We start from the raw sequence: 13,158 nt of genomic DNA, 5'->3' as shown, positions 1-13,158 counted from the left end.
GAACCCGGTGTGCTGGCGCCGCTAGGTAGAGGATTAGCCTATTGAGCCGCGGCGCCAGCCCCAAAAAATATATTTAAAAAGTGGTGAAGGGGCCAGCATTATGGAGTAGTGGGTTAAGCCTCCACCTACAATGCCGGCATCCCATGTGGGCACCATTGAGGAGCCCTAGCCCCTCCCTCCACAGCATACTGGTCAGAGTCAATACATGACTCATGTCTAACCAAGCAGAAACCTGTCCCAAGTTTTTGCTCTTTTGACTTTAATAAAAAATCAGGAAGAGAGTAAAGAAGCAGACAGGAGCCTGACATTGTGGCACAGAGGGTTAAGCTGCCTCTTGCGACATGTACATCCTGTAATGGAGTGCTAGTGCTGGTGCAAATCTCAGCTACTGTTAGCTCCCTGCTAATGTGCCTGGGAAGCAGCAGGTGATGACTCAAATACTTGGGTCTCCACCACCCACAGGGGCAACCCAGGTGGAGTTCCTGGCTCCTAGCTTCAGCCTGGCCCAGCCGGACTATTGTGGACATTTAGTGGTTGCAAGATCTCTCTCCCCGGCCCTGTCTCTGTTTCTCCTTCTCTCTGTGTCATTCTACCTTTGAAAAACAAACCAACCAACCATTGATAACAAGTGGTCAGAAGGGCAAACATTGTGGTGCCTACGACACCAGCATCCCATATCGACTCCGATTGGAGTCCCAGTTGCTCCACTTCTGATCCAGCTCCATGCTACTGGGAAAAGCAGTGGATGTGGGAAACCCAGATGAAGTTCCTGGCTCCTGGTTTTGACCTGGCCCAGCACTGGTCATTGTGGCCATCTGGGGAGCAAACCAGTGGATGGAAGATCTCTGTCTCTCCCTCTCTCTCTGTAACTCTCTCAAAATAAATAAGTAAATCATTTTTAAAAAAGAAAAAGAAGAAGTGGTCAGATCTTCCAAGAGACATAAGAAGTTTGACCACTGGAGCCATGTTTTAGGCCATACAAGGGAAGCAACTTAGTTCTTCAATTAACATGCATCGTAAATGTGAAATACACACCAAATTTGAAGAGTTAATACCAAAATTTGGAGAATATCTCATAAATATGTAGTCATGTGCTACCAAATGAGATTTGTTCAACTTGGGCTGCATATGATGAATGGAGAGTGCCCTAAGATTCTGGTGGAGCTAAGAAATTTATGTTACTGGTCACGTAGCCACCCTAACACCACAGCACAAAGACACCTGCTGCTTTGCTGGCCCTTTAAAAGTATAGTGCATACAGGCCGTCGCCGCGGCTCACTAGGCTAATCCTCCGCCTTGCGGCGCTGGCATACTGGGTTCTAGTCCCGGTCAGGGCGCTGGATTCTGTCCCGGTTGCCCCTCTTCCAGGCCAGCTCTCTGTTATGGCCAGGGAGTGCAGTGGAGGATGGCCCAAGTGCTTGGACCCTGTACCCCATGGGAGACCAGGAGAAGCACCTGGCTCCTGCCATTGGATCAGCGCAGTGAGCCGGCCGCAGCGTGCTGGCCGCGGCAGCCATTGGAGGGTGAACCAACGGCAAAAGAAGACCTTTCTCTCTTCTCTGTCTCTCTCTCTCACTGTCCAGTCTGTCTGTCCAAAAAAAAAGTATAGTGCATACAATTACGGTCAGTACATGATTCTTGACAATGATACAAACAGCTATATACTTATGTATGTATTTACTATATTTCAGAGTGCATTCCTTCTGCTAATTAAAAAAGTGCACTGCTAAACTGTATTTGCTGCATTATGCTGGCTAGAGCCTGTCATGCCTCTTGTGCTTACTGCATCACTCAATGGCATCGTTTTCTCTGGTGCTCGATTGAATCTCACACTATTTCATTCATCAATGCCCTAGGAGAAATAGGCTATTTCCTATCAAGACAGCGTACGTGTCTTGGCTTGTTATAGAGCCTGCCAGAACCTGTGTCCGCTCACCTGACCAATCACTGACGTTGGGGTGCTGCGGAAGAAAGGTGATTTTTGCAAAGCATGGAGCATGGAGCCTGGCAGCTGTGGATTTATTCCCGGGCTCCTCAGGTGGTTAAGGATAAGGGTTCATAGAGGTTGAAGTTGGAGTTGAGGGGTGCATGTTTAACTCATGTCCAGGTCTATGGTTGGTTGCACGGCTTGAAGCCCTCCTTTGACGGGTCAGTGGTATCATATTCTTTTGGGAGTTTTGGTGATGGCAAGATGGGTTTCAGTGAGTCAGGTGACAGTGACTTCTCACTCAAGGGCCTGGAATTTCTGGAACAACCCTCAAGACAAGACCAAACATGAAGATGCTCTCTATAGGGACGATCACTGACATCTTGAGTCTTACCATCATGGATCGTGTAGGGCCAGTTGCACCCACTCTCTTGATTCAGTGAGCTGAATTTAGAAAGAGGTTGATTTGCAGTCATAGAAGCAAAACAAGGAAACTTTAAGCTAACGGAGGGAGACTGTGGGTGACTAGGACTTTCTGTAATCCAGTTTTGCATCCAAGGTGCTGGAGAGAGGCTGAGTTGGAGACTCTCCCAAGTAGGCTTGTGTAAGTACAGTCTACGGTGTTCACGCAAGGACAAAACTGTCTGACAGTGCACTGTTCAGAATGTTTCCCTGCTAAATGATACATGACTGAATCTTATATGGCTTGCATATTGATGATGTTTGGGATGTATTTGGTTAAAGAAAGCATTTCTTTTAAAGATTTATTGATTTGGGGGCTGGCACTGTGGCATAGCAAGTAAAGCTGCTGCCTGCAATGCCGACATCCCATATAGGCGCCGATTTGAGTCCTGGCTGCTCCACTTCTGATCCAGCTCTCTGCTATGGCCTGGGAAAGCAGTAGAAGATGGCCCAAGTCCTTGGGCTCCTGTACCTGCATGGGAGATCCAGAAGAAGCTCCTGGCTTCAGATCGGCGCAGTTCTGGCCATTGCAGCCAATTGGAGAGTGAACCAGTGGATGGAAGACCTCTCTCTCTCTCTCTCTCTCTCTCTGTATAACTCTGACTTTCAAATAAATACATAAATCTTTAAGAAAATAAAAATCTTTTAAGAAATCTTTAAGAAAAGATTTATTGATTTATTTGAAAGGTGGGGGAGAGAGAGAGAGGAAGAGAGAGAGAGAGAGAGGTCCTTATTGTGCATCTGCTGGTTCACTTCCCAGATGGCTAAATGGCTGGGGCTGGGCCAGGCCAAATCCAGGAGCCTGGAACTCTATCCAGATCCCCCATCTAGGTAGCAGGGGCCCAAACACTTGGGCCATCTTCCACTGCTCTCCCAGGCATATTAGCAGGGGGCTGGATGGGAAGTGGAGCAGTCAGGACTTGAACCAGCATTCACACTGGATGCTGGTGTTACAGGCGGCACCTTAACCTGCTGCACCACAAAGCTGGCCCCCAGCAGATTGCATTTAAGTAAATCCTCATCCAGGATTCTTAAGCCTGTTCAAATTTGAGGACCACTAATAAAACCGTAACACATTATCTAACACTAAAGACCAGATAGTACTTTGTCTGATGGTTTTAGGCTTTGCACTTCTCCCTCTATCTTTGTGGAACTGAGAGAAATCTTTTAGTGACTTTAATCTGTGACTACAGTTACAGTTAATCTTTTTCCCTTTTGTAAGCTTTCATGTACAGGTGCTCTGCAGCTTCAGTATCGGTGAAACCCTTCATGAAAATACTTGACTAGACACACACCTTCCTGAGGATCTTCTGTGACAAACCAGAAACCTCAAATGGTGCTGAAGCTGCACTGGATGACCAGGAAACAAAGCCAAAAATGCAACTATGAACAGAGAAAAAAACAAGAATAAGTAAAAACAAACAAAACAAACAGCGATAAAGAAGGAATAGTCTCACTGTTTCAGAGGCAGGGAATGGTTTTTAGTCTTTGTGCCCTGCCTCATGGGAAAGCATCTAACCCATCAGTCATTCTCAAATGGAATTCCTTGTGAAAGGTGCAGGGGAAGCAAAGTGCCCCCTTGGAAAGCTCTGCAGGTACCCAGATTCTCCATGCTGTGTAGTGAGAAGGTGGCCCAGCCTTGGCCTGTAGCACATGCTGTTAGTCTTGCTCCCTGGATAAAGACAAGACCAGATCTGTCTGAGGTGCAGAGTGAGGTCTCAGAGATTAAGAAGAGGCAGGGGAAGTTGGGTGCAGCTGACAAAACAGAACTCAGAATTGGGCTTCCAAACCAGCATTGCACGTGCGGCTAAAGCAGCAATACTTTTAGGGGTGGTTATCTTGCGTGGAACAGTGTTTTTATGTACTTCATAGTACATAAAATGTATAGCCATACATTTTCACTGGCTATCGTTGTTGGATGGATTTATCAGAAGAAGGGCCTGGGGTCCATGGAGGCAATGACTTGATTGGTATTCTACTGTGCCTGCTGGCATCCCCTTGTGTTGCTTTAACTTCTCCTAACAATATTCCCCTCTCATCTTTGCCTTAATTTGAATTAAGCATGAACAGGGTAGCAATAAGAAAAAGATAGTTGTGTGTTTTTGTTTCTTATTTTAGCATGCATCTATTGAATGCATAGTATGTGTGCTATGGTTTGGATATTAATTTGGATGCAGAATGCTCCCAGAGCATTAAAGGCTTGGTCCCCAAGGTGGCACTTTTGGAACCAATGGGACTATCTAATCTTGAATTTGAATCTCCAGTACTGTGAGATAAATAAACCTCTTTCCTTTGTCAGTAGCTTGTCTCGGGTCTTTTGTTGTAGTTACAGAAGGCTGACTAATACAACCTGACAGATGTTGTTAGTCTGAGCATATTCCATGTCATTTAATCCTCAGAGTAACACCATGAAGAAGGTACCATTAATATACCTATTTTTAGGTGAAACAGCCTGGCAGAGAGAGGTGAAGTGACTTGTCCAAGTCCAAGGTTATACACCCAGTCCAAGCCCTTGGCTGCTGACTGGTGCTGCTACTCCAACATGCATGGCTCTCCTCTGCCGTGAGATGGACAGGAGTCTCCTGTTGTTTTTAACCTGGGGATGTAATAGGAACACGGTTCGGGGTTTAAAGCCCAGCTGTGCCTCACCCAGCACACAGCTTATTTGTGCTTTTCTCATGTACAACATCATAGCGTTGTGGGTGGGCTGAGAAGGAACACTCAAGGAAATTCCCAGGAGAGCCCACAGTGCCGGCCACGGCGGGGCCCTCATTGGCTCCCTTCTAGTCACCTGTACTCATCATTCTCTTCCCTGGGCCTCGAGATCAGCCTGCCTTCCATCTTCAAAAGAAGGGCCAGACCTGGTCTTAACAGGCCTCCCCTGGGTGGGGAGCTCTCTCCTCACTGCCTCCTGCCACGCCTCCTGTGTGTCCTGCTCACAGTGGGTCTCTCCAGAGGGATACAGCCCCATTCGTGGCTTGGTTTAACACACAGGGACGTCCCCATCGTCTACTCAGTTAAGTCCGAATTCCTTATCACTGCACTCTAGGTTGTGGGGGAACCCTCTATCTCCCCAGGGCCTCCTGGCACAAGTGCCTGCCCCCTACTATTGTCCACCCTTCAGCACACACCTGCCCCTTCCAGAATACTGCCCCACCCCATCTTCTGCCTAATGAAAATCTAATCGACACCTCCTCTGGGAACTCTTGCAAGCCCCCTACTCTCTCCTATGCCTTCACAGGGTTTTGTTTTCCTGCAGTTTAGCACTGGCCACCTGTCATCTGACTTGACCATGTGTCTCCAGGGACTTCCTCTTATGGAGGGGGTGGGGTGAGCTCTGCTTGCTGGCACTGTGCCAGGTTGCTGGGGTGGGGACAGGGCAGTCTCCTTAGCCTTGTGCTCTCATTGGTTGTATCCTGCCCTGGTTTATGTACCGAGCTCTCGGTCTTTGGAGCTTTTTTTTTTTTTTTAATTTATTTATTTGAGAGACAGAGTTATAGACACAGAGAGGGAGAGACAGACAGAGAAAGAGACAGAGAGAGAGAGAGAGGTCTTCCATTCACTGGTTCACTCCCCAAGTGGCCACAACGGCTGGAGCTGGGCCAGTCTAAAGCCAGGAGCCAGGAGCTTCTTCTGGGTCTCCCACTTTACCACAGTGCCAGACCCCTCTCTGGGCCTTTTGATGTAAATTTGGTCATTATGCACTTTGAGCCAATTTATCAGTTCTAGGCAGTTCAGGGAATCCGATGGAGAAAAGCAGAACCCCATGTATATCCCTTGCTTTACTGCGTTTAGAGTGCCCTCAATTGTGGTGATTCCTCCTTTTCATTTGAAGAGGCATCGAGGGAATTTCCAAAGTCTAAAATCAGAACTGATTTTCCTCTCGCAACCTGGGAAATACCTGGGCACACTTCTTGGCAGAGTGAATAATGGCAGTTTTTTTTTTTTTCTGTTGAGAAGAAGCTGCTGACATTATGCACTGTGGTCATTTAATATTAAACGCACATTACACTGGTTGGAGAGGCTGAAGGGTTTGCGTGAAGGCGCGCTCTCTGTGCAGAGATGGGGGATGGAAAGACAATTTTGGGTCCTAGTAAGAAGGGCAGTGTTGGGGCCAGTGTTGTGGTGCAGTGGGTTAAGCCATTGCCTGTGATCCCAGCATCCCATGTTGGTACCCCAGTTTGAGTCCCAGCTGCTCCACTTCCAATCCAGCTCCCTGCTAATGCTCCTAGGAAAGCAGCAGAAGATGGCTCAAGTAGTTAGATCCCTGTCACCCATGCGGGAGAACTGGATGAATTCCTGGCTCCTGGCTTCAGCCTGGTCTAGCCCTGGCCATTGTAGCCATTTGAGGAGTGAGCCAGCAGACAGAAGACCTCTCTCGCGCTCGCACGCTCTCTGTCCCCCCACCCCCACCGCCTTTCAAGTAAATAAAATAAGTCTTTATAAATAAAAACAAAGAATGGAATTGGTGTAACTTCCATGTCAACCTAAATGTTGGGTTTGGTCCAGTGCTAAATTCGTGAACTAGGCCCTTGTCCAGAAAATGTGGTCACACTGACATTGAGTACCTGGAAGCACACATAAATCATCCTTTTAATATTAATTATTTGTTTTGAAAATGAACAATTTGTTTGAAATCTGGACCAGGTTTTCTTGGCTAATGTTCCAGCTTTTACCAGACTCCTCTTTGTAAAGGCAATGGGAGTTTCTGTGTAGTGAGTCGGGTTTTTGTTTGGGATGATGAAGATTTCCTGGAAATACATTGTGAATGTGTTTAATGCCACTGAATGGCATGATGTAAATGGTATGTTGTATTTTATGCCTGTTTTGCTACAATAAAAAATTTTTTTGAAGTAGGCTAGCATCTGGAGGAGCTGGACCAGGGCTTTGCTTGAATTGCAACTTCCTGTCCCCCGCCACAATTTTCCTTTTCTTTTTTTAGTGAAGTACAACACATGCACTCATCTTGACTGTGACTGTGTATCTCGTTAAGTCTTTCTTTTCATTTGAGAGACAGACAGACACATCCACTGGTTCATTCCCCAAATGCCCTCAATAGCCAAGCCGGGAACCAGAAATTCCATCCAGGTCTTCCACATGAGTGGCAGAGACCCAACTAGTTGAGCCATCACCTGATGCCTCTCAGGTCTGTCTTCACAGGAAGCTGGAATTGGGAGCAAAGCCAGGTCTCGCAGGCACGTGATATGGAACATGTACATCTTAGCTTTTGGACCAAATGCCTGCCCCACTTACTGAGTGTTTACGTAAATCTGCAGGGTTGGACACTGTGGTGCAGTGTGTTAAGTTTCCTCTCGGGACACCCACATTGTAATACCTGGGATTGAGTTCCAGCTCTGTTTCTGATCCAGGTTTCTGCTATTGCACACATTGGGAGTCAGTAGATGATGGTTCAAGTAGTAACTTGGGTTCCTGCCACCCACATGGATGACCCAGATGGAGTTCCTGGCTGCTGTCATTGACCTGGGGCCCAGGCCCAGCTGTTGTAGGCATCTGGGGAGTAAACCAGAGGTTGGACGATCTCTCTCACTCAGACACTTGATCTCTTGCTCCCTGCCTTTCAAATAAACAGAAATAAATAAATAAACTTAAAAAAAAATCTATACCTGTATAATTACTACCTGGTCACCCAGAAGTCTCTGACCGCTCCAAAGGCAACCACTGTTGTGACATCTGTCATCATCATTTGTTTTTGTGATGCTTAAACTTCCTGCAAATGGAGTCAGGCTGTATATGCTATTGTTGCATTTGGTTTCTTTCACTTAACATAGTGCTGGTGAGATCCATCCATTTATTAGTGCATCAGTCACTTGTTTTTCTAGTAGCTGTGTAGTTTCTATTGTATACGATACCACTACTTGACTTAGACTGTTGAAGCACATGGGGGTGTTCTAGTTTGGCGCTGTTGTCAGTAAAGGTCCTGTGAACATTTGTTTGATGGCTCTGTGTGCTCACATCTCCTGGCTGTGAATCTGGGGTATGAGTGCTGAAGCACAGGGTATAGATACTTACCTCCAGAAGATACCACCTGTCTCCATGGTGGTTGTACCAGTTCACGGTGCCACCCACAGGTCACGAGGCTCTAGTTCCTGCACAGGCTCACCAACACCTGCTATTTTATTTTTTCTTTCCCAAGCCATTCTCACGGGAGACTGTAGTTATACCCTTAAATTTAAATGATGCAGGAGCTGGTGCTGTGGCGAAAAGCCACTGCCTGAAGCACCGGCATCCCATATGGGTGCCAGTTTGAGTCCCACTGCTCCACTTCTGATCCAGCTCTCTGTTGTGGCCTGGGAGAGCAGTAGAAAATGGTCCAAGTCCTTGGGCCCCTGCACCCACGTGGGAGACCCCCAAGAAGCTTCTGGCTCCTGGCTTTGGATTGGCTCAGCTCTGGCCAATTGGGGAGTGAGCCAGCGGATGGAAGACTCTCTCTCTCTGTGCCTCTCCTTCTCTTTCTGTGTAACTCTGACTTTCAAATAAATAAATAAATAAATATTTTTTAAAAATTTAAATGATACAAAAGGAGGGACCAGCGGCGTGGCGTAGTAGGCTAGGACTCTGCCTGCAGCACCAGCATCCCACATGGGCACCAATTGAGTCCCGGCTGCTCCACTCCCATCCAGCTCCCTGCTGATGGCCTTGAAGGGCAGCAGAGCATGGCTCAAGTGCTTGGGCCCCTGCACCCACGTGGGAGACTCAGAGGAAGCTCCTGGCTCCTGGCTTCGGATCAGCTCAGCTCCAACCATTGTAGCCATTTGGAGAGTGAACCAGCCGATGGAAGACCTCTCTATCTCTCCTCTCTGTCTGTAACTCTGCCTGTAAAATAAACAAATAAATAAATCTTTAAAAGATTTTAAAGATACAAAAATATAAAACTGTGCAAATATTTAAACTTCTCTCAGTACATTACCCTGAGGCAATGGGACAGGTCAGAGCAGGACCTCCTGGGCCTTTGTCAGATGGTGGGCAGTGGCTTCCCACTTCATGTCTGAGGCCCTCTTCGTATATACTTAATAGAGGGATACTAGTGATGGCTCTGAGTATCTGCCTGTCTCCAGCCTTCTGGCCCTGTCCCTGATCCTCATTAGTATTCTTTAGTGAAGACTGTGTCCTTTTGTGTTTCTATAAGAGCACACTTGATGCTCATTATGCTATAAAGAGATGAGCTCTCTGGTGGCTGCCAAGTGCAGGCGTGGTGCTGGTGTCAGGTGGTGCCAGTGTCTGGATGCAGAGCAGCGGGAAGAGAACTGGCGGCGCACAGAAGGGGTGCATGAGTGAGCAAGGAAGCAGCAGAGCAGGATAGGGCCTTGCCTTGCTGTCTCACAACACACTCCCATGGGGGGAAATCCTCTCCTGTGAGACCAGCATTAATCCCTTCACAAGACTGGTCAGGACTGGATCGCCTCCCACCAGGCCCCTCCTACTTACTTATTTACTTACTTATTTGAAAGAATTACACAGAGAGGTCTGCCCTCTGCTGGTTCACCTCCCAATGACTGCAATGGCGGGGGTGGGGCTGGCCCAGCCTGGAGCCAGGAGCTTCATTCATATCTCCCACATGGGTGCAGGGGCCCAAACACTTGGGCCGTTTTCTGACGCTTTCCCAGGTGCATTAGCAGGGAGCTGAATGGGAAGGAGAGCAGCAGGGACTCGAACCAGCACCCATATGGTATGCTGCCGCTCCAGATGGTAGCTTAACCCATTATGCCACAGCACTGGCCCCCTAGCCCCACCTCTTAAAGGTCCCATCACCTTTCATTACCATTACACTGGGGACCAAGTTTCCAGCATATGCACCATTGAGGGACAAACCAGATCCAAACATAACAAAGACTTAACTGTGGTTGAGAGGGTTCCTTTGTGCTGGAATGTGATTTGTCTGGGCCAGGGGTGTGAGCTCATTTCGGGGTCCTTCTTCTTAGACTTCAGTGTCTTTCAACACTTTTTATCCTACCCCTCTCATGGCAGGGAAGAAAGCACATGCGTACCCCCCACCCCTTACCCCCACCACACACACACACACACACACACACACACGTGGACAGGTTCTGCTTCCTTTCTGTCTTCCACTGACATTGTGTTTTCAGCCTCCAAGGAAGTTCCTGGGGCCAGCATGGTGGTGTAGAGGTTAAGTCTTAGCCTGCAAGCACCAGTTCAAGTCCTGGCTGCTCCACTTCCCATCCAGCTCCCTGCTAAAGCACCTGGGAAGGCAGCTGAAGATGGCCCACACACTTGGGCCCCTGCCACTCATGTGGTATACCTGGTTGTAGATCCTGGCTCCTGGCTTTGGCCTGGCCCAGTCCTGACCATCGTGGCCGTTTGGGGGGTGAACCAATGAATGGAAGACCTCTCTCATCTCTCTCCTTCTCTGTGTGTCTTTCCCTCTCTTTGTATCACTCTGCCTTTCAAATACAAATAAATTTTTAGAAAAATTTTTTTAAAAGTTTGTTCCTTTCCTATCTTTGAGCAGGTCTTAAACAGAGCTCTCTGTATGACTTGATATGCAGTGTGCTTGATGGTAGATACTAGGATTGTGTCTCCTCTTTCCTCCTCACATGCATCATTAGGCCATTTTTATTGTTGAATTTTTGTGTGCATTGCCTTACCCTGTCTTCTGTGTGTCTTACAGTTCCCTTTTCATCAGCTCCTATTCCTTCTCCTTCCCCCTCCCCCAAATACACACCAGGAAAGCAGAATTTTTTACTCATTACAGGGGTCCTCACTTATCCACAGTTTCACTGTCCACCATTCCAGTTACCTGCGGTCAGCCATGGTCCAAAAACATTCAGTGGGAAATTTCAGAAATAAACAGTTCCCAAATTTTAAACCCCACATTGTTCTGAATAGTGCAGTGAAATCTCATCCTGTCCAACCCTGTCCCATCTGGGGTAAATCACCCCTGTGTCCAGTGTATCCGTGCTGTATATGCTACCCACTCATTAGTCACTTAGTAGCCATCTTGGTTACCAGATTGTTGAGGTATCCTAGTATTTGTGTACAGTGGCCCTAACATAGCACAATGCCTACATCATTCACTTCACTTCTCCTCATGCAGGTGTTGTATTAGCTCAACGCATCCCAAGAAGAAGGGTGAGGGCGGTAAGATATTTTGAGAGGGAAAGAGACCACATTTGCCTGGTTGTATTGTTATGATTGTTCTAATTTATCATTGTTGATCTTTTACCGTGCCTAACTTATCAATTAGACTTTATCACCAGTGTCTACATGGTATATGCAAGGTTCAGTGTATCTGATTTCAGGCACCCACCAGGGTCTTGGAACATACCCTCGGTGGATACGGGGGTGATGGCTGTATTGGAAGTGTGTGCTATTGAGTACCATTCACCCTAATCTCACAACAGTCTTTGAAATAGCGAAGGACAATTGTATTCTGATCCAGAAATGACATGTTTGCCTAGGCTACAGATAGAGAGAGGGAGATACAGAGAGAAAGGTCTTCCATCTGCTTGTTCACTCCGCAGATGGCCGCAAAAGGCCAATCTAAAGGCAGAAGCCAGGAGCTGCTTCTGGGTTTCCCACTTGGGTGCAGGAGACCAAGCACTTGGTCCATCCTCCACTGCCCTCCCATGCCATCAGCAGGGAATTGGGTTGGAAGTGGAGCAGCCAGGAGTCGAACCAGTGTCCATATGGGATGCCGGTGCTGCAGGTGGAAACTTAGCCTACTATGTACGCCACAGCACCAACCACCAGTGTCCAGTCTTTTAGTTGCTGGGCACAGGGTGTGCAGCGATGCTTGGCTGGTTTGCAGCATTCCTAGCTGGAAACCTGTCTCTTTATCTCTCTTTCCTTCTAATCTCTCTGTAGCTCAAGAGAGCCAGCAGCGAGGACATGCTCAACAAGCCAGGAGGCTCGGCTGCGTGCGGGGCGACTCGACTGAAGAAGACCGCCACGTCGGGGGCCATCTCGGAGCTCGCCGAGAGCCGCCTGCGCAGCGCTCCAGGTAGGAACGCGTGGGCCGTGGGAAGGCACCGCCGCCACGCGCTCTTCCCGCATTTACCCTGGGCCAGGGACGGTTGGAGGCAGACTCAGCCCCTGGCAGCTGAGAAACAAACACAAAAAGCTAAGGAGGAGGGCCGGCACCGCGGCTCCCTAGGCTAATCCTCCGCCTTGCGGCGCCGGCACACCGGGTTCTAGTCCCTGTTGGGGCGCCGGATTCTGTCCCGGTTGCCCCTCTTCCAGGCCAGCTCTCTGCTGTGGCCAGGGAGTGCAGTGGAGGATGGCCCAAGTGCCTGGGCCCTGCACCCCATGGGAGACCAGGAGAAGCACCTGGCTCCTGCCATCGGATCAGCACGGTGCGTCGGCCATAGCGCGCCGGCCTCAGCGCGCCGGCCGCGGCGGCCATTGGAGGGTGAACCAACGGCAAAGAAAGACCTTTCTCTCTGTCTCTCTCTCTCACTGTCCACTCTGCCTGTCAAAAAAAAAAAAAAAAAAAAAAAAAAAAAAAGCTAAGGAGGACCATTTAGCGCCTCTCCCTGGTGGGAAAGCTCAGGCAAGGCGTGTGTGCTCGGGTATGTTCTGGGTCACCTTGGTGTGGAATGTGCTGGACAAATGAGAGAACCCTGGGGATCCCTTGCAGAAGTGAGGGTGTACAGTTCGTCCTGACTCCTGTGGGAAACAGGAAAAGCTTCCCTGATCCCAGGGTCGCTGAGATGGCGTTGGCAGCTGAGACCTGTGCGCTTCCTCACTGCTGCTAGGGTTTTGAGAACCAGGAAAGGGCTTTCTAACCATTA

General features: G+C 48.4%; 1 protein-coding gene across 5 annotated transcripts in view; it reads left to right on the top strand.

Annotated features, from left to right (window-relative positions):
- Positions 1–13,158, top strand: part of SPECC1 (sperm antigen with calponin homology and coiled-coil domains 1) — a 337,615-nt gene that overhangs the window by 92,087 nt on the left and 232,370 nt on the right. For all 5 annotated transcript variants that reach the window (XM_008270674.5, XM_008270675.5, XM_070061464.2 and 2 more), the window contains exon 3: positions 12,233–12,368. In XM_008270674.5, coding sequence (XP_008268896.3) covers positions 12,233–12,368 — 136 coding nt within the window. The remainder of the gene's footprint in view (positions 1–12,232; positions 12,369–13,158) is intronic.

Source organism: Oryctolagus cuniculus, chromosome 17 (assembly GCF_051225735.1).
Source record: "Oryctolagus cuniculus isolate XC-2025 breed Fujian yellow rabbit chromosome 17, ASM5122573v1, whole genome shotgun sequence".
Classification (NCBI taxonomy): domain Eukaryota; kingdom Metazoa; phylum Chordata; class Mammalia; order Lagomorpha; family Leporidae; genus Oryctolagus; species Oryctolagus cuniculus.
This window is presented reverse-complemented; position numbering and strand designations above follow the sequence as displayed.